Source organism: Aedes albopictus, chromosome 3, assembly GCF_035046485.1.
Source record: "Aedes albopictus strain Foshan chromosome 3, AalbF5, whole genome shotgun sequence".
Lineage (NCBI taxonomy): Eukaryota > Metazoa > Arthropoda > Insecta > Diptera > Culicidae > Aedes > Aedes albopictus.
Window position 1 is genome coordinate 373,187,509 of NC_085138.1, and position 26,391 is coordinate 373,213,899.

Genomic DNA, 26,391 nt, shown 5'->3' on the forward strand with positions numbered 1-26,391 from the left:
TTACACATTTTTATTCATAGCTCTATTATACACACTCTTATATATTTAAAACAAATTCATCAACATGTAATCTGGATCGTTTGGTATACGCATCTTTCCTCCCCTGTAAAATCGAGAAGTACCTTGCCGAAAGAAAATATTCTGTACTCCAAGTATTTCGAAGAACACTTTGCGCGTAAATACAACGCAATAGACCTGGCCGCTTTGATGTATGTGTCCTGATATGCTGCAAGCATCAATATTGACAAGAAAAGTAACACGATTGCTTTCCAGGGTGATTCCGCGTACTGGCTGCGTATGTATAAGATTAGATTTGAGTAGTTATGATTTTTCAAAGATGCTTTGACTGTACCTAACTCAATTCAGATATCATAAAAACACTAGTTATTTTTTTTTTTGTAAAAACAAACTACAATCATACCGATAAAAATCTAAAAAACTGAAGTCGAGCTGCCAAGTTTCATCAATTAAAATGGGCGGTGTGCAGGACTGCCATATTGTAGGTTCCTCGTTATAGAAAATGCAAGTGTTGGATGTTAAAATACAACAAATGTTTTATGAAGTGCCAAAAAAGAGAGTGGGCTCATTATGTACTTTCACAAATACGCAGTCTACTTCAAGCGCATAGAATCTGCTTCCAACAAAATATTCATATACCAATATATAAAATATCGCAATATATATTAAGATTTCCGATTAAAATACACGTTTATGAAAAAAGGTTGCGTAAACTTATCGCAGACTGTTAGAAGACAGCTTCTACTATGACCAGGATTCAAGAATTTTGACCTACGTGAAGTTGTAAAGAAGACAAATACGTAATAAATGTGTTGAAAATGCAAGGGATGTAATTATTCAATAAACCTAATTATTAAAAAAGATGCTCAAAATCTCAAATTTCGATAAATTTCTTGCGAGAAAGGCAACATGGATATCGAAGAGATGGATATTATTTTAGATAAAAAAAATCAACCAACTAGTCATACAGTAAGCAACAAACATATAATTTAAAAAAGATTGCTTGAATTCCGGGATTAAATACAATCATACATTATTGAGAAAATGATATCTTGAAACGCACCAAAACTGGTACAAATCTCCAAGGGAATTATTTATTTGAGTTCAATTTTTACTAACAGTTTTCAGTCTTATCCAAAACCCCTACTTTCAAAATATGAGCACAGATTATTATACTGAATAAGATTTGCAATAACACCATAGAAATAAACAAAATATTGCGATGATTTACGGAAGTGCAAAAAAACGATGGTACGGATAGAATAGAGACCACCGGTGCGGAAAGGCGACCGATCATTATTTTACTCACATGGAAACGAACGACCGGTGCGAAAATGGGTGGATAACGAAATTAAAAATCGTTAACGACGTGCTGTTGCGTGTGTAGTGTTAAGCCCACGAGTGGGCTTGGTCTTAAAGGGTAGAGGAGTGATTGTAGTATACCGAGGTTAAGGGAACTCATTACACGAATCTCTAAAAGAGAAACCTGATCAACTTTGATCAAACTTGGTTGATTGGGAATCAGATCAACTTGCGAAACGATGCGGTTCCCGGGTAAACATCTCGCTCCTAGTTTGTTGTCCTAGAATCCTCGTTAGAAAACCTCAAGACTCGGTTGTTGTCGCAATTGCTTGTTGTTCTACCACAAGCATAATAAAATGATACTCTTCTTTCCTTACATTACCTAAAAGTATGTTCAGATTTCTGGTAATTTCAACACAAAAAAGTATTTTTGGGCCAGAAACACTCTGTTCTCTGTTGTTCTCGTATTTTTTTTCCCGACAGAACTGTGTTGGTTCATCCTGTTTACAGCGAGGTTTACAATTAGCTTGTTTAAATTTGATTTAGATTATTGAATTACCTGCACGAGAATGCTTTCGACTTTTTAAAAATCACTTTCCGTCCTATCGGCGTTTGTGGCAAGGTTTGTGGTACGAACTTTGTTTCGAATAAAGCTGGGATCATTGGCATCTATATTATGGTTTATTTCTCGGTTTATTTTGAGCAAATGCTCTAGATTATCAATCTCCATTATTGACAATATGGAACGATAATGAAGTCCCATATTCTCTCAAACTAATTTTAATAACGTACTTGAAGAAAACGGACGCTGTTAAGTTAAGCACTGGTTAGGATTTTTCTACCTTGTTGCAAAGGCAATAAATGTTTCTCCTTTCCTTTGCTTTGAAGCTCCAAGCCAGATTATTTACCTAAGTAACAATGCTAGCGGTTTCATTGTCGGGATCATATATATCGCCTCCGGCTGCAAAGGGTTAACTCACGATTCTGGGCCTTGATTCCCCTATCTCTGTTGGGATTCTCGTGCACACTAAGACGAACTCAGCAAACGCAAATATGGATCAGCAAATGTTATACTGAATCTCGATAAAAAAATGGCGCTTGTTAGCTGAATTTCCGCAAAAAGTTTCCTTGTTGAATATCAAGTTTGCTGAGCACTCGGCGGTGTCAATCTCAGTAAAAAGCAAAGTCAATTGTCGAGATTCGTTTAAAAAATAAGTGTTTATCTAAAACAAATTTCATCCTCAAATTTGCTCCATTTGGTTTGCTTCTCTTCACAAGTAAACCACCAATCGAAGGCTTCTCCTTTCAAACGATGGTGTATGTTTTGCAAACATTCTTTATAGGAAACTCCCTCGTTTCGAGCATGTCAATCTTGTAGAAAAAAACCTTCGACTTGTATCGACCTGCCATCTCCTGAAAAAGTAATGTTCCAGTTTTCCACTTTTGTTTTTTTTTTTTTTTGTAACAAAATGCTTCCTACTGACGAACAACTCGATTCCGAAGAATATCGTCTGTGTCTCCGGCCCTTGTTACTGTATCGCTGTCTATTACTTTCTCTTAGAGCCTTAGTCTATCTTAGAGCCACTTTTCGAATCTCTATAATTCCATCTGTATCGCGTGCAACGAACTCCAGTTAATTCTCATATAGCTTGCAAGGTATTAATGTCATATGAGCTGAGCACGAAGGACTCGTAAAGGTAAAGCTAGGATATTTAATACAAGGTAGAAAGAATATTATAACAGTGACGGAAACCTGCCCATTCCTCTAAATATCGTGTCTAATATCTTCCAATTCAAGTCTTATAGATCTAGTATGTCTAGAACAACTCACATTTGCAATTCTACTTCTATCCATTAGACTGAGCATTGTATCATACTTTTTAAAGTAAAGCCTCTCACTTCGATTTCTATATGATTTACTGATTTTTTAAATTGTATTTTTCAAGCTACTTTGATTGAACCTTTCTCTTTCTATATGCTTCCCTTATATGTCATCATCTTTTTTGTACACCTTTTCATCGAAACATTTTCAACAATCACTCGATATTTCAAATTAGGGTAATTGACGTATTTTCGTCAGTTTTGTTCTCTTCGTCACGTTTTTTTGTAACTTTTTAAACTCAAAGTTTTGACGCCAACCAAGCTGAAATATACGACCAAGTTTCAGGTAATTTGGCCAACAAAAACCCACCTCGACGAAGAAAACAAACCTGCCCATAAAACCCAAAGGCACCCTAATATCTTTTCCTTTGTGTGTTCGCTCTTTTATACTCTTCAACTCATCCCAAGGAAGTCAAGAAAAATTTCCATTACGAAAAGTTCCTGAACCGACCGGTAGTCGAACCCGTCGCCCTCAGCATAGTCATAGCTTTTACAGCTGGGTTACTTACAAAAGGCTGAATTACGAAAGGCTGAAATAATAAAAGGCTGAAATTACAGAAGGCTGAATGCATCAAAAGGCTGAAATAACATAAGGCTGAAATAGTGATTCGACTAGTTTTCAAGCGCACAAGCCTAAAGGCTAACCTCAACACTAACAACTCAGACAAACATATCACTCGAATTGGGAATAATTACATACCTTTATTGGAGAGACGAACCAGCCAAGGCCTTGCAAGGGCTGAAAGTCTCTTTAATAAAGACAAATCAATCAATCAAAGCGTGACATAAGGCTGAAATTACAAAAGGCTGAAAATTGAAAAGGCTGAAAATACGAAAATGTATAGATAAGTTAGAGCACTTCTTCCTTTTCTTGGAGTAACGCTCGAACTAAGATAGAGCTTGCTTTTCAGCTTTGGCATATCGGCACGAAGATACTCAATGCCAAAGGGAGGCAAGAAAATTTTCATAATGAAAAGTTCTTGGTCCGAACGCGAATCGTACGCGTCTGAGGGTTACGCGGGCCCTAGTTTCGGAACTGAACTTATAGTGAAAAGGGCTAATGGTGCATATCAACGAACGCAAAAAGGATCTGATAATATCCATATCGTTAATTTATCCTTCTTTAAACATGAGCTATTCTTTCGAGTCATGTTATTTTGGAGATTGTTGTCATTACGGCTGCTAAAACAATAACATCAGAGATATACCCTACTTTGAAATATATGCTATTCTTTTGAAAAATACTGCCTTAGTAATGTATGCATTCAATAATCCATAGCATTATGGCCAGTCGTAAAACTTTCCGATTCAGAACATAGTAACTGACGTATGTTCCTTTAAAATGGCTTAGTTTGGCCAACCATGAACTACACGCTAACCTGAAACTACCCTTCGCCTGGGTCGATTCTACCCGGATTTTCATGTTGTTAGCAGTTGTCAAAATCCGGGTAACCCGAAAACCCAGATTTCTTGAATCTGGGTACAGATCTGGGTAATTGGCACTTTGTCACTTTCCGGCTTGAGAATATGGCAGCGGTCAGGAGAACGCTGGAAATTATGGATGTTTCGACGACAAATATGAGGATAAATGACGGAAAAACAGTGAAAATCTTCTGGAGAACTGTTTTCCTGCATCAGGTAAGTAAACAGCACATGGGAATTGGGAACTTTTTATAAAAAATCTAAATTTGAAATAAATTAACAAAATCAAGGCCCCGGAGGAGCTGGGTACCGGTTACCCAGATTTTGCCACCAGCATCAGTAACCCAGATTTGAGTAAAGGTGCCTTTACTCAAATTAGAGTAACTGCAGTTTTGCTCAATCTGGGTCGCTTTGACACCAATCTGGGTAACTGAGGGTTAGCGTGTACACAGTTTTGCTCAATCTGGGTCGCTTTGACCACAGCGTGTACAACAGTTTTGCTCAATCTGGGTCGCTTTGACACCAATCTGGGTAACTGAGGGTTAGCGTGTACATGTGTGATTGAGCAAAACTGTGTAGGGATGGTATGACCATAGACTAACTTGAAGACCTGAAAGTACCGAAGAAAACCATTGAGTTTTGTGTGTTCAATAGCGTACGATATTATTCATTACCTTGTATTTCTTCCGCGTAATTTACATTTGTGTAAATTATTTTTAGTGTGTTACATTATGACGCCGCTGGTAGGACGAACAATCGTCAAGCTCAAGCAAAACCTATGCGAGTGCCACGGTTGGGTAATCGACTTACAAGCAAATATTCGGGATGCTAACATAAGGCTGAATTTCAAAAATGCAGGAAAAGAGTTGTAGTACTTCTTCTTTATTTTTTTCTGGCGTAACGTCCCAACTGAGACAAAGCCTGCTTTCAGCTTATATACGCATTTCAACAGTTATTAATTGAGAGCCTTATCTGCCAATGACCACTTTGCATTTGTATATTGTGTGACAGGCAGGAAGATACTTTATGCCCGCGGTTGTCAAGGAATTTTCCATTACAAAAAGTTTCTGGTCGGAGGGAGAATCGAACAGGTCACCCTCAGCATGACTACCTGTTCGTTAGCCAGATCGGCTATTGTTTAAACGTCGCGTAATTATAATCGTCGAGTGCAAAGTGAAATAGTTTTTTACTTGTAACTATTACCAGAATTGCCTGTAGTTATCCAGTGTTATCTGTATTTTTTAGTTATCCAGTGTTATCTGTATTTTTTCCCATTTGTGGTTTTTCCTTGACATGACTTAAAGTCAAAAACAAACATGTTACCGTTTCGTAAAATAAATACAATACAATACAATACAACAGTGAACCAAAAGTGAATTCCCAGTAGTATAAGTAGTGTAAAAGTAAAGTGCAGAGTAATAAAGTGTAGTTTTAGTAGTGATTAAAAGTAGTGTTGTTACTTTCATTTCCGAGTGACACAGTCCACCCGACCCGAGCGGAGTTGGTCCCGGATACGCGCTAACATAGTCTATACACTGAAAAACAGGAAAACTCAAATTTGAGTAATTTTAAACTCACTTTTGAGTTCTTTTTTGCATCCTATTTCATTCGCTCTCTTTGTTGTTGTCAAAGAAAGAATAGCAAAACAACCCAACTTTGAGAGTTCGATGCGGGAAGCCAAAATTGAGTAAGTGACATAGAACCGAAAGTTGAGTAATTTTAACTGATGGTTGAGTAAAAAAAACTTCGACTTTAGGTACTTTGGCCGAATACGCCTAAATGCAAACTACCTACCTCAACATCGACTTCATCAACTCAAAATTGGCTTCCCGCACGCAACCTCGAAGTTGGGTGGATTGAACTCACTTTTGGGTACTTTCGTTTCTCCGTGTAGAATGTGCTTAATGACAAACGTCTTGAAATTCCGCTTCAACAGTGCATCACAACTTCAAACCAAGGAATTGGCATCCCTATCCCACCAATGCAATGTTTTCGTAGCCAGCATAACAGCGGCTCAAGCGTAGGGCTCAAGCTGACAACCTATCTTTCAACACAGCAGCATAATTTTAATGCGGGGTAAGAAAACAAGAAGACCATAACAGTCCCCTGCTTCAAACGCACAAATCTCTAGAAGCAAACTTCACACAACAGTGCATTTCATTATTTTGTTCTTGCTCACTCGTAATAAGCAATTAATTAAGTGTAGAAAGCATTTATGGGCATTTGTGGGCTTCGTGGCCGTGCGGTTAGCGGCGTCAGTCGTCTAGGCGTTTCGTAAGCCTCGGAGTGCGGGTTCGATTCCCGCTCCAGTCGGGGAAGACTTTTCGTCAAACGGAAAATTCTCCATTGGGCCACTGGGTGTTATGTGTGTTGTCCGTTGCCTCGTGTTAGTATAATGTTCAGTCTGTGCAGCCTCTGGCTGAAGACGGTGTAATGTCTTTTAGAAAGCATTTAAGTTAAAATACACGTTAATAAAAAAAAACAGTGTAGATGCTGAAAGACTGAAAGACTTCAACTGTACTGTATGATCTGATCTCTAAAAGAATTTCTGTAAAAGCATGTTGTTTTGAAATCAATCAAAATACTTGGGGGATTAGAGCAGCATATTCTGGTGCAACTCTTAGCAGAAATGGTGATACACGAGAAAATTTTGACCAATGTGTTCCACAGTATGTCCCACTATGAAACGCTGAAGCTCAACAAGAAAAGCTTTTCCGTCCCTCCCCCTTTTTCCAAGCTTTTCCCAGTGGGTGAAACTGCGCTTACCTCTGATCTAGCCTCTGATTGGTGGATTGAACTGAATGATGGTCGAAGATGGTAAAGTAGGCGAAACACCACCCCAAAGCAGAATCTGTTTCATAACAATCCGGCAGCGGCGCACGGCAACACAAGAAGCCAGCAGAGTCTCGAAGGATTTTATGCTGCTCGCAGCATCTTTGTTCCTGATACGTGCAGTGTAAATTGAGTGTTTTTAAAAATTTCTAGTTCATAAGTTTAAATTTTGTGTTAGAATGAGTGGGCAGATGATGCGACTCGCCGGCAAGCGGTACATTTCGGTGAGTGAAAATTCCGACGAGAAGATAATCTTGTTCGGTTGCAAGAGGTTATGTTTACATTTTGACTTGATCTGTCAAATCAAGCTTTGGAACAATTATTACGACTTCGATTTTGTTTTTTCAGATCCTTAGCCGCGTATGGTCCGGAACAAACGGAGCAGCTAAAAATTCGGAAGATGCCCTCCGCAAAACCCTTCAGAATAAATTTCCACAGGCAACGACTGTCATGGTGAACGATATCTCCGGTGGTTGCGGATCGATGTACGAAATCTACGTGGAAGCCGTCGAGTTCAAGGGACTGTCCACGGTGAAGCAACACCGGCTGATAACGGAAACACTCAAAAGCGAAATCAAAGATATGCACGGCCTGAGGATACACACAGCGGTACCGGCCAGTGAGTGAATTGGAATGATGCAAAATGTAGAAAGAACCGAGTAAATAAACGACGTACGCACTGTGATCCCTCCTACTCGTGGTTGTTTCAATATAGAAATGGGGACAGTGACTCACCTTTCAACGGATGAAAATGGGGGGATGATTCCAAGGACGATTCACGCTGTTGTTCACTTTCTACGCAAAGCAAATTGCAACGAATCAAACCGTTTGAAACACTTGATCGATTAAATCTGACGACGAGCACACAATATTTAATCTAGCTCGGAGCACTTATCACTTTCACAACCGCCACTTATAACGCACTTGATGAGAAACGAAACCACTAAGAACAAATAAATTGACGATAAAACAAAACCACTCTTTATTTCCGACCAGACGACGAGCGTAATTTCTGCACACAAGAAAGATACGAATACGAACTCGGCGACGCTTTTGTTTTGCTTTGTGAATCGCGATGGACGGTGGGTGGAGTGAAAGCTCTTGCGCTCACAGCTGATGATTTGCGAATGCAGTTTGTTTGTTCTACTTTGTCGATTGTGGAACATGTTTGAGGGGTCCAACAACGGTTGCTTCGCTTCGCGCGAAGACAAACTTTCAGTGTGCGGCAAATTTTGACGTCTGGGCAAAATAGTGTATTAGCACCTTAATGTTTTGTTTTCATGCATCGTATCTCAGTACTCAGTCTCGGAAGCCTTACGGGTTTTTCAATTATTTTTCGGATAATTAAAGTGAAAAAGAACAGCTGAAAAGTGATTTAAAATAACGAGTTATTGCTCTCGTGGCATCAAACATCATTGATAAAAACCGCGGAGCGGCTTAACAAAATGAGCCAAGCACCCATGGCTTGGAATTCATCGAATAAATGGGCTGGGGAGCATCAGAAGTATGTGCTGAATCGCGCCGCAACTTTTGGACCGTCCCCAAAGGGTATTTCGTTTTTACGCCAGGCGGTTAAACAGACATCATTCATCAACATTTTTCTAAACTATTCTAGAGGAACATTCAAATCCAACGAAATCAACTGAGGACATCCGCGTCAAAGAGGAACCACCGGACCAGACGGGGAATCCTGTCGTCGCTTCCGACCTGCTGGAGCTGGGCGAAGTCAAGGTTGAAGTATGTGAATCACCGGCGGATTGTAAACCGGATCCGATCAGTGCCCTTTCGGAAGGTTTAAAGCCGCTTGAGGATCTACCGGCGATCACTTTGGCCGAACTACCCGAAGTAACGTGTCAGTTTTGCCTGGCGCATTTCCGGGATCCCGAAGGTCGAGGACTGATCACTCGGAGGCGAATTGAATTTGTGCTGGGAGTGGGGAAGTGGGATGCCTCCAATGAGCAGCTGAATTGCTGCCAGGAATGCAAGGAGATGTTTGATTTGTTCTACGAGTTCAAACGGTCCTGCTTGAAGGTGCTGGCCCTGCAAGCTGGTAAAGAATTATGACAAAGCAATGCTTAATTTAATCAATCATCATCTATCTATCAGTTGATTTTTTAATTGCTCCCTTATGTTTACAGACGTACGATTAGACAAAGACGTGACGATGAACGATCATGAAACCGAGGCGTCAATACTGGAATCAACGATGGCCATTCCGCCAAGTTTGGATGGAAATTCGGACATCGTAGTCGATGATAGAGTGAGAGAGTTGACCGAGATGAATCCCTATAGGCTCGACCATCCCGAGAAGCTGTTGTACCATAAGAGCGGGAATGAAGGTAAGTTTCGATTTACATACATTACATTGTCGCATTACACCTTCCACAGCGATGTTGAAAAGTAGAAAGTCCGTCACCTTGACGCAGTCCCCGGCGAGATTCGAATGATCTGGATAGTTCACCAAAAACCCTTACACAGTTTTGCACACCGTCCATCGTTGCTTTGAGCAGTCTGATCAGCTTGCCAGGAATGCCGCTTTCATCCATGATTTTCAACAACTCTGTGAGGTCGATACTGTCGTATGCCGCCTTGAAGTCGATGAACAAGTGAAGCATTGAGACCTGGTATTCATCGCATTTCAGGAAGATTTGCCGTACGGTGAAGATCTGGTTCGTTGTCGACCGGCCGCCGATGAAGCCGGCTTGATAACTTCCCACGAACTCATTCGTTTTAGGTGACAGACGACGGCAGATGATCTGGGATAGCACTTTGTAGGCAACATTCAAAATAGTGGTCGCTTTGAAGTTCTCACATTCCAAATGGTTGCCTTTCTTGTGAATGGGGCAGATTACCCCTTCCTTCCACTCCTCCGATACCTAGCTGTTCGGTTTCCCAGATCCTGACTATCAACCGGTGCAGACAGGTGGCCAACTTGTCTAGGCCCATCTTGATGATTTCAGCTGCGATACCCTCCTTATGATGGAGATCGAAGCAACTCGGTGGTTACGGCACCAATCATAGTAGGCTTAAGAATTTGAATTGGAAATAAATGTTAGTTCACTCTACGCTTTAAACCAAACCAGTTGGGTTTTATTCCCCTCTAAGAGGTTATGGGCCGTTGTTAGAGACGTTGTCCATAGCAACGAAAATCAACAAGTGAAAAATTTTCAAGATGGAACGATTGGGAATCCAGAAACTCAACGGAGGAAACTACAGCGTTTGGAAGACCAAGGTGGAGTTCCTCCTCATCCGGGAGGATTTATGGCAGTACATTACTGGTGCGGAACCGGTGGAAGATGAAGTCAATCCGGCAAGCGAGGCTGCCAGGGCAGCATGGAACGGTGGCGACCAGAAGGCTCGGGCGACGATTGGCCTCCTGCTGGAGGATAACCAGCTGAACCTGATCAAGGACTGCAAGACGGCAAAAGCGACCTGGGAGAAGCTACGGGGACACTACGAGAAGGTAACACTAACGTCCAAAGTGTCCATTCTCAAGCGGATCTGCGACAAGCGCTACTCCGACGGCGAGGACATCGAGCGGCACATTTTCGAGATGGAAGATCTGTTCGAGCGGCTGACGATGACTGGCGAGGAGCTGAGCAAGAGTCTGCAGGTAGCTATGGTGCTCCGGAGTCTACCGGAATCGTTTTCGACATTGACCACGGCTTTGGAGAGCAGGTCAGACGAGGAGCTGACATTGGATTTGGTCAAGTCCAAGGTGGTCGACGAAGTGGCGAAACGATGCTCGGCTACTGTGTCGGATTCGGTGCTCAAGACAAACGTGGCACAGAAGAAAATGCTTTGCCATTTTTGCCACAAACCGGGGCACAAGCAGAAGCAATGCCCGTCCCTGAAGGAGAAGCATACCCCAGAGCAAAGGTCATCGGAAGGTCATCGTGAGACACGAAGCCAACCACGGGTGCGAGCGGCTCGTCAAGAAACCCGGAAGAAGCAGGAGTACTCTTTCCTCACGACGGGGTCGGAGGCGAAGTCAAATGCGTGGATCATCGATTCAGGTGCAACGTCGCACATGTGTGCGAATCGGGAAAGTTTCATGGAGCTCGACGACAGCAGCAAGCAGGACGTGATTTTGGCCGACGGTACTACGACGAAAGCGGAAGGAATCGGTTCATGCCAGATGACCGTACTTTCTCCGGAGGGTGAGCCATCAACAGTAACCCTCAAGGATGTGCTGCTGGTGCCGGAATTCGATTCGAACCTGGTTTCGGTGAAGAAGCTGGCGTCATATGGAGCTACAGTCATTTTCGACGTCAACGGATGTCGTATAATGAAGGACAAGAAGGTGATTGCTGGATCGACCATTTCCGGTGGGCTCTACTGCCTGAAGGTAGCCCAGGAAGCATTGGCGGTGAAGCACACAGCGAATTGTCAGCACACGTGGCATCGTGTTTTGGGGCATCGCGACTATGACGTCATCCGTGACCTTGTATCCAAGAACATGGCCACTGGGATCGAGATGGAAGATTGTGGCTGTCGGGTCACCTGTGAGTGCTGCCTTGAAGGTAAGCTGACACGTCTTCCGTTCCCCAAGAAATCGGACCGAAAATCCAGACAACCGTTGGATATCGTACACACCGATGTGTGTGGACCCATGCGGACTGTGACGCCAGGTGGATGTCGTTATTTCCTCACCATGATTGACGACTTCACTCGGTACACCGTTGTATATTTCTTGAAGAAAAAGTCCGAGGTGCCGCAACGTGTCAAGGAATACGTCCAGATGGTGAAGACCGAATTCGGCAGGCCGCCGAAGGTCATACGTTCCGACCAGGGTGGTGAATATCGGAGTGACGCGCTGGATGCGTTCTGCCGAGCCGAAGGGATTCGACAACAGTTCACCACTGCATACACCCCGCAGCAAAACGGAGTGGCGGAGAGGAAGAACCGCTCTTTAGTCGAAATGGCGCGCTGCATGCTGCTGGACGCGAGAATGCCGTTGAAGTACTGGGCCGAAGCGGTGAACACGGCAAGTTATCTTCAAAACCGATTGCCGACGAAGCTGCTGAGGGAAACTCCATTCGAACTCTGGCATGGAACGAAGCCGGACCTGAGTCATCTCCGAATGTTTGGGTCGCCGGCGTACGTTTGGATCCCTAAGGAGAAAAGAGGAAAGTTAGAAGCAAAATCTCGCAAGATGTTATTTGTTGGGTACTCCTTGCACCATAAGGCGTATCGTTTCATGGACCCAAGCAACGACAAGTTGACCGTCAGCCGTGACTGCAGGTTCCTGCCAAAGGATGAGGTTCGGACCGCCGAACCTCAACAGGGAAGTATCGTTGATTACCCTTTCAAACTCCTCGAACAACAGAAGCCTGATGCACCCGTTATTCCAGCAAATGTGGATGACAGCGATGACGAATCGGACTAATCCGATTTCCGTGGGTTCGAGACCAGCTACGACGATGCTAATGAAGAGCCGTACGTGGAAGACGCGCCGGAAGAGTCCGGTACATCCGACAGTGAGGAGGAGGAGCAGGCCGTCGGCGGCGATGCCGATGTATCAATAGTTCGGCGATCGGAACGTACCACAAAAGGGATACCACCACAGCGGTACAGTGATGCCGTACGCGTAGCGATACACGACGATGACGCGCCCCGCACATTTGAGGAAGCAATGTCCGGGCCCGAGCGCGATATGTGGAAGCAAGCCATAGCGGAAGAGCTGCAGTCGCTCGGAGAAAACTCCACATGGGATGTTGTTCGTTTGCCGCCAAACAAGAGAGCGATTGGCTGCAAATGGATTTTTAAGAAGAAGACGGACGAGAGCGGAAGCGTCATCCGCTACAAAGCCAGACTCGTGGCACAAGGCTTCAGTCAGCAGTACGGGACCGACTACGACGAGGTGTTTGCGCCAGTTGCCAAGCAAGCCACTTTTCGGACGTTGTTGAGTGTCGCCGCCCGGCGAGGTATGTTGGTCAAGCACGTCGACGTGAAGACGGCGTATTTGCATGGAGAGCTCAAGGAGACCATCTTCATGAAACAGCCGAAAGGGTTCCAAGGCGGGACCGGAAACGAGGTATGCCTGTTACGGAAAAGCCTCTATGGACTCAAGCAGGCCGGTAGAGTCTGGAATGCCAAAATCAACGATGTTTTGAAGCAGCTTGGGTACGTTCCGTCTGATGCAGATCCCTGTCTGTTCGTGAAAACCTGGAAGAAGAAAAAGTCGTTCATATTGCTATATGTGGACGATATGCTGATTGTAACCGACACAGAAGCAGAGTACGAAAGAGTTCGAAAGCATCTTGCCGGGCAGTTTACCATAACGTGCCTTGGAGATGTGAAGCACTATTTGGGCATCAAAGTCACCCGATCCGATGGACAGTTTTTCCTGAGCCAAAGGTCCTACATCGAGAAAGTTGCCGAACGATTTGGACAGACAAATGCGAAGCATTCTCCGATACCGATGGACCCTGGGTACCCAAATGCACAGCAGAAGGAGGAGGAGCCCATGCCTAGAAACGACGAGTTCCAGAGCCTGGTGGGCGCTCTTCTGTACATTGCGGTAAACACGAGGCCGGACATCGCCATCAGTGCTTCAATTCTCGGTCGCAAAGTAAGTCGACCAACGGAAGCAGACTGGACAGAAGCAAAGCGGACACTCCGGTACCTAAAGTCAACAGCAACTTTGAACCTGCGACTGGGGTCATCCGGACCTCTCGAAGCGTACGTCGACGCCGATTGGGCCGGCGACAAAGCAGACCGGAAATCCAACACTGGCTTCGTCTTCAGTCTCGGAGGATCAGTGAGCTGGGCAGCCCGAAAGCAACCATGTGTCACACTTTCGTCGACCGAAGCTGAATATGTGGCACTTTCCGTAGCCAGCCGTGAGCTGATGTGGTTGCTGAAGCTACTGAAGGATGTAGGCGAAGAAGTTCCGGCTCCGGTGATCATCCATGAGGACAACCAGAGCTGTATAGCGATGCTGAAATCGAATGGAGATAGCAAGCGAACCAAGCACATCGATACTCGGTTCAATTTTGTTAAGGAGTTATGCAGCGATGGCGTGATGAACGTACGCTATTGCCCTAGCGAGGAGATGGTGGCCGATGGTTTAACGAAACCGTTGGCACGCGTGAAGATGGAGAAGATGCGACAGCGAATTGGTCTACAGACTACCGAGCTTGAGGAGGAGTGATGGAGATCGAAGCAACTCGGTGGTTACGGCACCAATCATAGTAGGCTTAAGAATTTGAATTGGAAATAAATGTTAGTTCACTCTACGCTTTAAACCAAACCAGTTGGGTTTTATTCCCCTCTAAGACCTTACCAGCTGCTTTGTTGGTTTTGAGCTGGTGAATTGCATCCTTAACTTCCCTCAGCGTAAGAGTTGGTTCATTTGCGTCCTCCGCTGCACTGGCGTCGTCGTTTCCTCCGTTGCCGTGGGCTCCCGTACCTAAGTTCTCCACGCCGTTCAGGTGCTGATCGAAGTGCTGCTTCCACCTTTTCGATCACCTCACGTCCGTCCGTCAAAAGGCCTCCGTCCTTATCCCTGCTCATTTCGGCTTACGGCACGAAACCGTTGCTGTTTCTGCATCTGTTTGTAACGTTCCACGTTCTGCCGGGTCCCTTGCTGCAGCATTACCGCCCGCGCTGCGTTCTTCCCCTCCAAAACCGTTCTGCACTCTTCGTCGAAAAATTCGTTAAGTCGATTCCGTTCCATGTACCCGATGGTACTCTCGGCTGCGTCGTTGACGGCTGCTTCCACTGTACTCCAGCAGTCCTCTAGAGGGGCCTCATCGAGCTCGCCCTCGTCTGGCAACGCAGCCTCGAGATTCTGCGCGTATGCTGAGGCGACATCCAGTTGGTTTAGTCGTTCTAGGTTGTACCGTTGCGGTCGCCGGTACCGTACATTGTTGATGACGGAAAGTTTTGGGCGCAGTTTAACCATCACCAGATAGTGGTCGGAGTGGATGTTGGCGCCATGATAGGTCCTGACGTCGATAATGTCGGAGAAGTGCCGTCCGCCAATCAGAACCTGGTCGATTTGAGATCGGTGATCTCCAGGTGTAACGATAAGAGAGGCTGTGTTGGAAAAAAGGTGCTACGTATGGCCATGTTTTTGGAGGCGGCGAAATCAATGAGTCGTAGGGCGTTTTCGTTCGTCTGCTGGTGGGCGCTAAACTTACCAATCGTCGGTCTGAATTCCTCCTCCTGGCCTACCTGAGTGTTCAAATCTCCTATGATGATCTTGACGTCGTGGCTTGGGCAGCGATCGTACTCGCGTTCGAGCTGCGCGTAAAATGCATCCTTATCATCATCAGTGCTTCCGGAGTATGGGCTGTGCACGTTTATTATACTGAAGTTGAAGAATCGGCCCATAATCCTCAACCTGCACATTCTTTAGTCGATCGGCCACCAACCGATCAAGCGCCTCTGCATATCACCCATCACGATGAAAGTTGTTTCCAGCTCGCGTGTGTTGCCGCAGCTCTGGTAGATGGTATGATTACTTCTAAACGTTCGCACCATGGATCTTGTCCAAAACACCTCCTGCAGCGCTACGATGCCGAACTCGCGGTCCTTCAGTAGATCGGCGAGTATGCGGGTGCTCCCAATGAAGTTGAGAGATCGGCAGTTCCACGTATCGAGTTTCCAATCGCAAGTCCTTTTTGTTCGCTGGAGTCGTTGCCGTTGGTCTCGGGTCGTATTATTATGTTGCTGATTTTCCGTGCGTTACAATGGTTTTTACGGCTGGCTCGTAGAACCTGCCCAAGTAACCATTAAGCCGTAAAAATGGCATTAAGTCGGCTCTATAGTCGAATGTAGAACCTGGCTAACAGAGCTAATTGGTTCTATATCCTCTTATAGAGCTGCTCAAAAGCCACTTTTGGCGAATTATTCGGCTGATATACGGCCAACTTTAAAATATCGTACCAAGTCTCTGGAGTTGTCAAAAGTGAGATAAAGAAAAAAGAAAAAAAATGTTTATCTTCTGTTCTTTTCTAACTTCCTTCGCTTCCATTGAAGTTGCTTTTTTGCTACTTCATCCAGATTCTAGCTGTTGTCCTCCGAGTTCCTGATCAAGTCCAAATCCGTTGCCTTTCTCATCTGCTCCACCAATGCACCATGGGAATGGTGTGATCAAACTAGTATTTAAACCATGAAAAACAAAATTGTTTGGGCATTTCGAGGGTTGAAAATGATATGGGATGAGGATGATTCAGTGGTAAGGTTGGTGGTGACGAACGCAGGAATTGATGCAGGAGAAGCAATGTTTATATAAATGGTCGGGAAACGTTTCACAAGAAGAGGGAAACGAGCTGGAGTTTGTCTTGATTGAAAAAAAAAAAATGGAATAATCAAGATAACCAAATTCCATTATCTATTTAACAACACCATTCCGATAAACATGCCAACAACAAAAATAATCCCGTTTCGTCAATCCCGTCCGACATGGATGATTAAAATGTATTGATCATGACCGACTCGAGTCTGTTTTGGTCGAAATCTATTTTGATTGATATAAACGTCATGTGCTCCAAGCCCTGTGACAGCACTGACAAACTTCTTTACAGCTTGTAGGCTTTATATAGGCTTACAGGGCTTAATTTAGTTCTTACTGGTTATAGTGCCTATAAGCATTAGGAATGCTTATATAGAGCCACTTAGCACTGAAAAGCTGTTTAATGGCCGTTATAATGCTCAGAACAGTGCTTAGTGGTTACCTGGGTGACTCCAACCCCCTACTTTCCGGAGGACCATAGTGCACAGTTGAACTTAGAGTCCTACCCTGGCACTCGAACGTAGATCAGCCGCCCCTAACAGGGGATCAGACTCTGTTGTGAGCCGCTCATCCTGGAGAACAGACGCTCAAGTTTGCAGAAGCAACCCCCCTCCCCTTCCCTGTCAGCCTACGTCCAAACTTCCCATCGGTGTTGGTTACCCGATCTTCCCTAAGGTTGCTCGTAGTGTCCGGCCGGTACCACGAAGCGGTAGGGATGGGAGTTGCTGGGCAGAGACTAGTGGATCACGATGAGATCTGTATTGCGCAGCATATCCAGCCTTTACCGTGCCAAAAATTGAGATGAAGCGGCGGTCGACTCAGACACATATCATGAGGCCATTACCCGGCATGATAGTGATAGATGAAAAGAAGCGATGGTTTCTGAATACAATGGACAACCATACGTGGAATCTGATCGGACTTCCGGACGGGAAGGAACCTCTACGCTGCAATTGGGTCTACAAGTCCATTTGGTCATCGGACGCTTTTCCCAGATCAAAGATGTTGACTAGAATGAAACGTTTTCGCCTGTGGTTCGCTACGCTAATGACTGCTTAGATGAACCTCCAGATCCATCAGCTGGACGCAGTGACGGCGTTCCTACAAGGAGTTCCTGGCAAGTAAGACATCTATATGGTTCAGCCAGAAGGATTCGTCGACGTGACTTCGCCCAGGAAAGTTTGTCTGTCGGTTATGGAAATCACTCTATGGCTTCAAGCAAGCCAATAGGGTGTGGAACCAGAAGTCGCACGCATCGGCTTGAAACGATCTGCTTACGACACGTATGTGTGTACTTCAAGATTGAAGTTGATATGGTCCTGATTGTGGCTGTCTACGTGGATGACATGTTGGTGTTTTCAGACAATCAGTGTTGGGTGGACAGGCTGAAGAAGAAATTGAAGACCAAGTTCCGAATGAAGGACCTCGGTTTGGCCTGGAAAATCCTCGGAATGCGGGTGAATAGAAATGCCTCGATCAAGAGGGCTACATCTGCGATTTGCGACATCGTTTCAAAGTTGCTGATTGCAATGTTGTTGCGATACTTGCTGATCCGAACCGGAACCTGTCCAAGGAAATGTAACCGAACAGGCAGATTGCAGTAGCTATCACAACCGATGAGACTACACATTAGTTTCATGGTCAACATGGTCATTTAGTTTTGTAAGAATTCAGACAAGATCATTGGACGGTGGCCAAGCGGATACTGCGGTAACTGAAAGGTACCAAGTCGAGGAAACTGATCTATTCGACGACGGCGGCGGAGGGATTTCTCAGCTACAGTGACGCGGATTGTGGGAATGACTCCAATACTCGTCGATCAATCACCGGATATGCATTCAAAGTAGCAGGTGGTGCGATTACCTAGAGCTGTCGAAAGCAGGCCACAGTCGCTCTATCCATCATGGAAGCGGAATATATGGCTTTCTCGGCGGCGACCCAAGAAGCTTTATGGTAGCGTAGACAACGAGGAGAGCTGCATGAAGTATCTGATGCTGTGAAGTTGTTATACGGGGAACTGACGGTCGCATGATTATGTGCGCCTGGTGTGTGTTATTGGTAAGGCTGCTTGCTTCACTTACCGGTCAGACTTCACGGTTGACCAGAGCTAGGAGCCGTGCACAAATTATGTCACGTTTTTAGGGGGGGAGCATGCGGTGCGATCCATGCAACCGTAAATACATACACAAAACGTACGGTGGTTGAACTGTCCTATGAGCACTTTCATCGTCGACTTCTATTTTAAATTTGTTGAGATTGAAACACGCGACTTGCTAGATTATTTGTTTATGTATTTCAGTTTCTTCAGTGTTGCCAATAGTAATCAATAAGCACAACATATCTCATTTATTTTATCGAAAGTAGTATACTTAGTTCTCATACCAAGTAATCATCAAAACGCTTTGGAAGTCTTCTTTCACGTTGTGGTCTTTCACCCGTCATGTTCGCAGTGCCGGATGACACCTCCAGTTCAGCTGGTTCCGGAACATGAGCTTCGACGTTGGATTGCTGGATAAAAGGCCTTACATGTGACGTATTCCGCTTGTACACCTGACCTTCACTTGTTTTGAGGGTGACGCTGTTTCCGATCCTGTCGACTACTGTTGCTGGCGTTGGCAAGAACTTGGAAGATAGTTTGTTTTGTGGCAACAGATTCTTCATCAAAACCTGATCCCCGACATCGACCGGCGATTCTCTTGCTCCGACTCTTTTATCCCTGTTTTCCTTAGCTTGATACTTGGCAACCCAGTCCTTGTCACGTAGTTCTCCATCGTCCAATGTACAGTCTTGTACGTGTGGAATCAAATCACGAAAACGCCGGCCAAACATGAGATTGGCCGGGGCCACACCTGTTGTCGAATGAGGCGTAATCGAGTACATGTACATATATTCTTGTAACGCCTCTTTCCAGTCAGTCCCCTTGTTCTGGCTAATCCTCAAAACCTTCAGAAACGACTGGTTTTGTCGCTCAGCTTCTCCGTTGGCACTCGGCCAGTAAGGTGTGGTGTGGGTCAGCTTGATACCGCGGTCAACACAGAAGTCCTTCAATAGTTGACTCGAAAAGTTTTTAGCGTTATCCAAGGTAATAACTTGCGGCAGTCCCATTCTGGTAAATATTTCCTTCAGTGTGCGGATCACGTCATTCGAAGTTGTCTGCTTCATAGGTTCAACGATCATATACCTGCTGTACAAGTCGATCAGTACAAACAAGTAGTAACCGTTGGGAAGTGGTCCCAAAAAATCTCCAGCCAAATGGACCCACGGAGCGGAAGGGAGTTCTCTGATACGCAGCGGTTCTGGTTTGTCAAACGGTGCTACCAGCTGGCAATCGAAACATTCCTTACACGACTTCTGCACATCGCCATCGATCCCTGGCCACCATACAGCTGCTCGAAGTCTTCTCTTCATCTTCTCCTGTCCTGGGTGTCCTGTATGTGCCAATGCTAGCACCGTACTTCGGAGTTGTCTCGGTACCACCAGTTTGCTTTTTCTGAGCAGTACTTCATTCGCAAAACATAGTTCCGACTTGAATGGTGCATAGTTTTTGATAGTTTCGATCCAGTTGTCATTGTGCAGCGCTCTCTTTACTTGCTGTGTTTCAACGTCCTCTTGAGAACACCGAGCAATCTCGTCGAAAGTTACCGCAGATGGTTTGTTAACTTCCACAATGGAGCAAAGGACCCTTTCCGCTTCCTTGTCGAAAGTTCTTGCGTTCGCCACTTCGGATAATCTAGAGAAAGGATCCGCAATATTCAGCTCACCTGGAACATGGCGTATAGTGTACCGATAGGACTGCATTCGCAATACCCATCTTTCTTGGCGTTGGTTTGGAATGGAAGAATCGCAAAAAATATTGACCAGTGGTTTATGGTCTGTTAGGATCACGAAATGCAAACCTCGCAGATACATTTGGAAGCGCTCCGTAGCCCAGACAATTGCAAGTGCCTCTTTGTCCAAAGTCGGATACTTTTTCTCAGTCGGCGAAAGTGTTTTGCTGGCGTAGCTTATCACTCGTGGTTGACCATTGACTATTTGCATCAGTAAATACTGCACCGAGACCACAATCGCTGGCATCGGTAATTAGGGTTGTCGGATTGCTTGGACTATAGTAGCCTAGGTAGTTCGGGTTCGACAGGGCTGTTTTGACCTTTTGAAAAGCTTCCTTTCGTTCCTCGGTCCAAACGAACTTCACTCCTTTAACCGTCATCTCACGCAGAGGTGCCGAAATGCTGGACAGATTGGGCACGAATTTACCTAGGTAGTTTACCAAGCCCAAGAAGCTCCGCATCTCCTTAGCATCTTGTGGCTGTCGAAAAGCTTGAACTGCTGATACTTTATCGTCCGTTGGTAATATTCCTTTTGATGACAGGGTGTGACCCATGAAATCGAAGGTCGGTAATGGGTGTCGATCTGGGATGATGACCTTGTTCGCTTGCCGCATATCAACACACAGGCGAACATTTCTCCCTCCGTTCTTCGGTGTCACCACCAGCGGCGAGGCCCAGGTAATCTTGAGCGGCGCTGGTTCGATTATATCCTGTTGCAACAGCTCCTCCAATTTGTCCTCGACAGGTTTTTGCAATGGAATAGGCAGCCGCCTACATGGTTGCTGAACAGGTGTTACGTTTTTGTTGATTTTTACCTCCACTTGTACGCCCTTAAGTTTTCCAACTGTTGGTTTCGCTCGCTGCTCCACGTTGAACACCTCTCCTCGAATTTCCAGGATTCCCAGATCGATTGATGTTTGCTTGCTGAGCAGGTTTACTCCTTTCTGCTGGTCCACTACATATATCAGGTGACTCACTTTGCTAGACTGCGTCGCAATGTCAGTCCTGATCACTTTATGGACGCCCAGTTCACCGTCGCCGTATACACGAAGGGCATTCCGTGGTTTCCTCTCTGTGACGTAAAGGCATCCCTTTTGTTTTAGGTCATTCCAAGTCTTTCTGCTGATCACATTCACGTGAGCTCCAGAGTCCACCACCCAATCCAGCTTTACGCCGCCTGCGTAGCACGTAACGTATCCTTGTTTGCAGTTCGTTGCATAAATGTGACACACATCGCTGCCACTCTCGCTTGCGGTGTCGTCGCCGGAAGTGATGTCTTCACGCCCTCGTCTCTCGGTTTCGGACACCATTAGAACTTTGTCACGTTTCTTATGCTTCGGTGGATCGTGTTTAGTTTTGCACATTTTCTTAAAATGGCCTGCGAGGCTACACCGGTCGCATATTTTGTTCCTTGCGGGACAAGCTTTGTCGTTCGCAAAATGGCCTGCGAGTCCGCACCGGAAACACACTGCCTTTTTCTTGTTTGCCTTGATCCGGTTGATAGTGTGATCTTCGGTTGCAGCCTTTGCAGCACTTTCCTTCGCTTCGTCCTTTTCCATCGCCATGAGCTCCTTATTTCGATGAACGGTTTCAATCATCCGTGCCTCTTCAACGATTTCGTTCACCGTCATCAACTTCTTCTTGAGAATCACCTCCCGTAGTTCTTCTGAAATGCAGTGGTCAAAGATTTGCTCCGTAATCCTCATGTCCAGTGCGGCCCCGTAATCGCATAGTCTTCCTTGTTCTTTTAGTCGGCTGACAAACTGGTCGACTGTTTCGTCCTCTTTTTGTCTGATGCTGCGAAACACGAACCGATCGTAGGGAATGCTGGCCATTGGTGCAAAATAGTTGTCCAACAGTCTAATCGCCTCACGATAAACGTCACTTCCTGCCGGTGGGGGCGCATCATGTCCTTCGAGCTCGTAAAAGATGTCTTGCACCGCTGGTCCGGCATAATGAAGCAGATAGGATTTCTTACGGGACGCCAGAGCTACCGAGTTCACCTCCAGGAATAATTCTAGCGACCGCTTCCACTTCCTCCATCTCGTGGCGATCGAGGAAGTATCCTTAGTGTCGAACGTTGATAGAGATGGTCTGTTTACATCCATTTGAACTGCTGTTTTGCGCAACTTAGGCGAAATCACTTTTATTTTTGGTTCTTCTCTGCGTCTCCACTTATTGGGGACTTCGAAGGTGATGATTTTGTTTGCGGTTTTCTGTGAGAAAGTGAAAGAGGGAAGATTTTTTGCTTTTTTTTCACTCATACTCCCATAAGAAACACCGTAGGAAGAAAGAGTGTTTCCCGGCTCATCAACCTTCGTAGTCGCGAATTACTGCTAGCGATTCTGCGCCGGGCTCAGGGCAGTTGAACACTCGACGACACAACACCACGCGACGCAACACACCGCGGCGCGACAACACGACGTGACACACCGTTCTGCCGACGGTCAACTAAAGCCGTTCGTTGTTCCAGAAATAATCCACTTTTCTGGCTTTTTCGACGAGCTAATCCACTCTTACCCGTTGGAAGACGTCTCTAGCCAACGTTATCCAACCGAATTGAATCAAACAGATACGAATTTAATCTAAAAATCCCGAAACTTGTCGCCAAATGTTGAGATTGAAACACGCGACTTGCTAGATTATTTGTTTATGTATTTCAGTTTCTTCAGTGTTGCCAATAGTAATCAATAAGCACTACAAAATTCTTAGATAATTTCATGCGCAGTGAATTAGGCTAATATTTATCCATCCCTAACTATAATTCCACAGATTCTACACCAGCTCCGTTTAAAGGAAAACGTTCAGATAAAGGAAAAACGCCAAAAAAGCATCAAAAGCGAAACCCAGTCGCAGAGGACGTGGTTCAGAAGGCGCTGGAAGAAGTCAAGTGCGGTACCCTGACCTATTATGCGGCAGCGCTGAAATATGGGATTCCACGCACAACGCTTCAGTACCGCCTTAGCGATGTATACAAACATAAGGGATCGCGTGGACCTTACACGGTATTGACATCGGCTGAGGAAGAGGAAATCGTCACTTGGCTGAAGGACAAAGAACGAAAGGGTCACCCAATAACGCAGCATACTATTCAAAGCAAGGTCACCAGTTTTCTGAAAGCGCATCCGAGAGTGACGCCTTTCAAAGACGATACGCCTGGTAGGTGATAGTCATGATGAGCATCATTAATATACTTTGATTACTTACTATTCTGATTTAAACTGATCTTTTTCTCCAGGAAAAACATGGATCAAATTGTTTTTGAAACGCCACCAAGATCTGGACCTACGAAGTCCCGAATCGGTGAGCTTGAGCAACTCCAAAGAGACCGAAAAGCAGATAAGGCTTTGGTTCAACAAAGTGCACAGTTACCTACTTGAAAACAATATGGCGGAAATTCTCGACAATCCATCTCGAATTCTCAACGGCGACGAATCCAGCTTCAGTTTGAGCCGCACGCCTAAAAAAGTCGTTGTGTCGGCCGGAAATAAAAGCGTGTCATTCGAAGAAACGCCAAGCAGCATGTTGAATGTAACGGTTATGTTCACTTTTTCGGCGGACGGAAGCGTGTTCCCCCCTGGCATCGTTCTGCCGGGAAAGCGCGTTAGCCCAGATATAGTCCAATCCGTTCCGACCGATTGGGGATTGGGAACCTCGGGCACCGGTTGGATGGATACCTGCAACTTTGTCAAGTACATAAGAACAGTACTGTTACCAGTACTGAAAAAGAAACGAACCAAATTCCCTGTCATCTACTTCTTGGATGGTCACAAAACGCATACTGCTTTGGAAGCTGCGGATGAGTGCAATAAGCTGGGCATCATTTTGATGGGCCGGTTCCCTAACGCCAGTCGAATCCTTCACCCGGCGGACGTGGCAATTTTTTGGCCACTCAAATCGAGCTGGGGCGATTTCGTTGATGCTTGGCGCAATACGCATGACAATATGGAACTGACCACGGTTACGTTTGGGCCACTGTTGAAAGAGGCAATGGAGCTGACCTTTAACGAGAAGACTATAACTAATGGGTTTGCAACTTGTGGTCTGTTTCCGTTCAACCAGGATGCTGTTAACTACTCCAAATATTTAGCAGAAAGCTCGGAGAATGGGCTGAGAGATGGTGTTACAGAAATCGGAGATTCACGTGACCCTGGGATGAACAGTTCATATTCTGGCTGTAGTGTTTACAGTAAAGGTGAGTAATTGAGTGTCAGAGTACTTCAAAGAGATTATGAAATAAAGATCAGATCAGTTGTTATACATCTCGGTGTTAAAGTACCGTATTCAGTTCGGTAAAAGTTCAGCAAGAAATAACCGAACGTTCGGTAAACTATATCATATCATCGATCATTTTTACCGAACATTCGGTAAAAAGTTACTGAACTTCAGTAAAACCAAAGATTTTTAGTATATTTGGTAAAACTTTGCTGAGCTTCGGTAATCCAAACAAATACCGAATCATCAGTTTGCGTGGGTTGTGTGATACCGTGCACCGATTGTATTATGTTAATTTTTTAAATGCTCCCTTTATGCTTACAGACGCACAACCAGACAAAGATGAGACGATGAACGAGGTGTCAAGTCTGGAATCAACACCGACGGCCTTTATCGAAGTCGACGTCAAAGTGGAGCAGTTAGCCGAAATGGATCCCACCGATGTAACGAACAATTGCAGCGATTGTCCCGATTCCGATCAGCTGATGCACCAAGAGAGCAACCATGAAGGTAAGTTTCGATTAGCAGTCAATTTTGCACAATCAGAACCAACTAGGTACAAAGGTGTTGGGGCTGCAAAACGGCTAGTCGATAAGGTGAGCGTCCATCATAGCTCTGGTCCTCACAAGTTCCTACCTCATGCTTCCACGGGTCAAGCGATGACTAAGACCGCAAGCTAAGAGTTATGTGCCTAGCTGGTAGTGCAGCGTGGACACTGTTATCCTTCAGACTTCAGCAAGATTGAGGAGGTACGACCCGAGCGTCTGTTCACCAAGGAGGCGTGGCTCAAACAGCGTCTGGTATCCAGCGACTGAGTATGAAATGCTCCTGCACCGGAAGGTATACCTAAGGTGGCAGCACCACCACAGTGGATAGGGGACCTTAGGCCAACAAAATACTGTTTCCGAAACCCAAAAACCGTTACAGAAACCGAAAATGAAAGATTACGAACTGATTCAACGGCAACGACTTTTAGCGCGAAACAACGGACAAGAATTGGAGCATGGAATGTATCAACCCTAGCCCAGCAGAGTAAACTGACACAACTAATCAAAAAGGCATGTCGTGTGAAGCTTGAGACCCCAGGACTGAGCGAAGCCGTTGGTCCAACTTTGGAGAACACAGACTGGCGTTGGGAGTAAAATTCTTCCATACTCTGGCCTACGAGGTGAACACGGTCCTCGTCACCGTGGAGTTGGTTTCCTGCTCAGCGCTCACGCGTCTTCAGGTATCAGTAGATCGGCTCCAGAGGCACGTCTGCTCCATTTGGGAAATTTGTGCCAAGCGTCTTAATAAAGGTGCCCAAAAAGCGTGACTTGAATGTATGCGATAATTGGCGGGGGGTATCATGTTGCTGTGCATCGTTCTCAAAGTCCTCTGAAAAGTAATCCTTAACCAGGTACAGGAGAAGACTGACTCAACTTTCCGACCGCCGCAAGCAGGATTCCGTGCTGGACGATCCTGTATGTGTTGAGCCCCTCGAGCGGCGACAACTTCAACGACATAGATAAACCATGATACCATTAATGTAATTGCGTTTGTTTACTTCCGTTCAATAAATCGAAGTCATTCCTTTGTTAGTTCTTGTTCAGTACACACGTGTGTTTTATTGCTTCCCCGATCCGAGTCTCTAATTCCACTGTGGACACT

The 26,391-nt window shown here is 45.2% G+C and overlaps 3 protein-coding genes across 4 annotated transcripts in view; 2 read left to right on the forward strand and 1 right to left on the reverse strand.

Annotated features, from left to right (window-relative positions):
- LOC109432273 (xaa-Pro dipeptidase) overlaps nucleotides 1–8,330 on the reverse strand; it is a 757,159-nt gene extending 748,829 nt beyond the window's left edge. For both annotated transcript variants that reach the window (XM_062855645.1, XM_062855648.1), the window contains exon 1: nucleotides 8,191–8,330. The gene's annotated coding sequence lies outside the window, so the exon portion shown is untranslated. The remainder of the gene's footprint in view (nucleotides 1–8,190) is intronic.
- Nucleotides 7,463–8,149, forward strand: LOC109432274 (bolA-like protein 3). The gene is made up of 2 exons (XM_019708607.3): nucleotides 7,463–7,679; nucleotides 7,804–8,149. The coding sequence occupies exons 1-2, from the start codon at nucleotides 7,635–7,637 to the stop codon at nucleotides 8,080–8,082; spliced, it is 324 nt and encodes a 107-aa protein (XP_019564152.2). The 5' UTR covers nucleotides 7,463–7,634; the 3' UTR covers nucleotides 8,083–8,149.
- A 335-nt stretch (nucleotides 8,331–8,665) lies between the features above and the next one.
- LOC115253733 (uncharacterized) lies at nucleotides 8,666–23,693 on the forward strand. Its single transcript, XM_029876143.2, has 4 exons — nucleotides 8,666–9,003; nucleotides 9,071–9,505; nucleotides 9,594–9,794; nucleotides 23,299–23,693. The coding sequence occupies exons 1-4, from the start codon at nucleotides 8,901–8,903 to the stop codon at nucleotides 23,691–23,693; spliced, it is 1,134 nt and encodes a 377-aa protein (XP_029732003.2). The 5' UTR covers nucleotides 8,666–8,900.
- The last annotated feature ends 2,698 nt before the right edge of the window (nucleotides 23,694–26,391 follow it).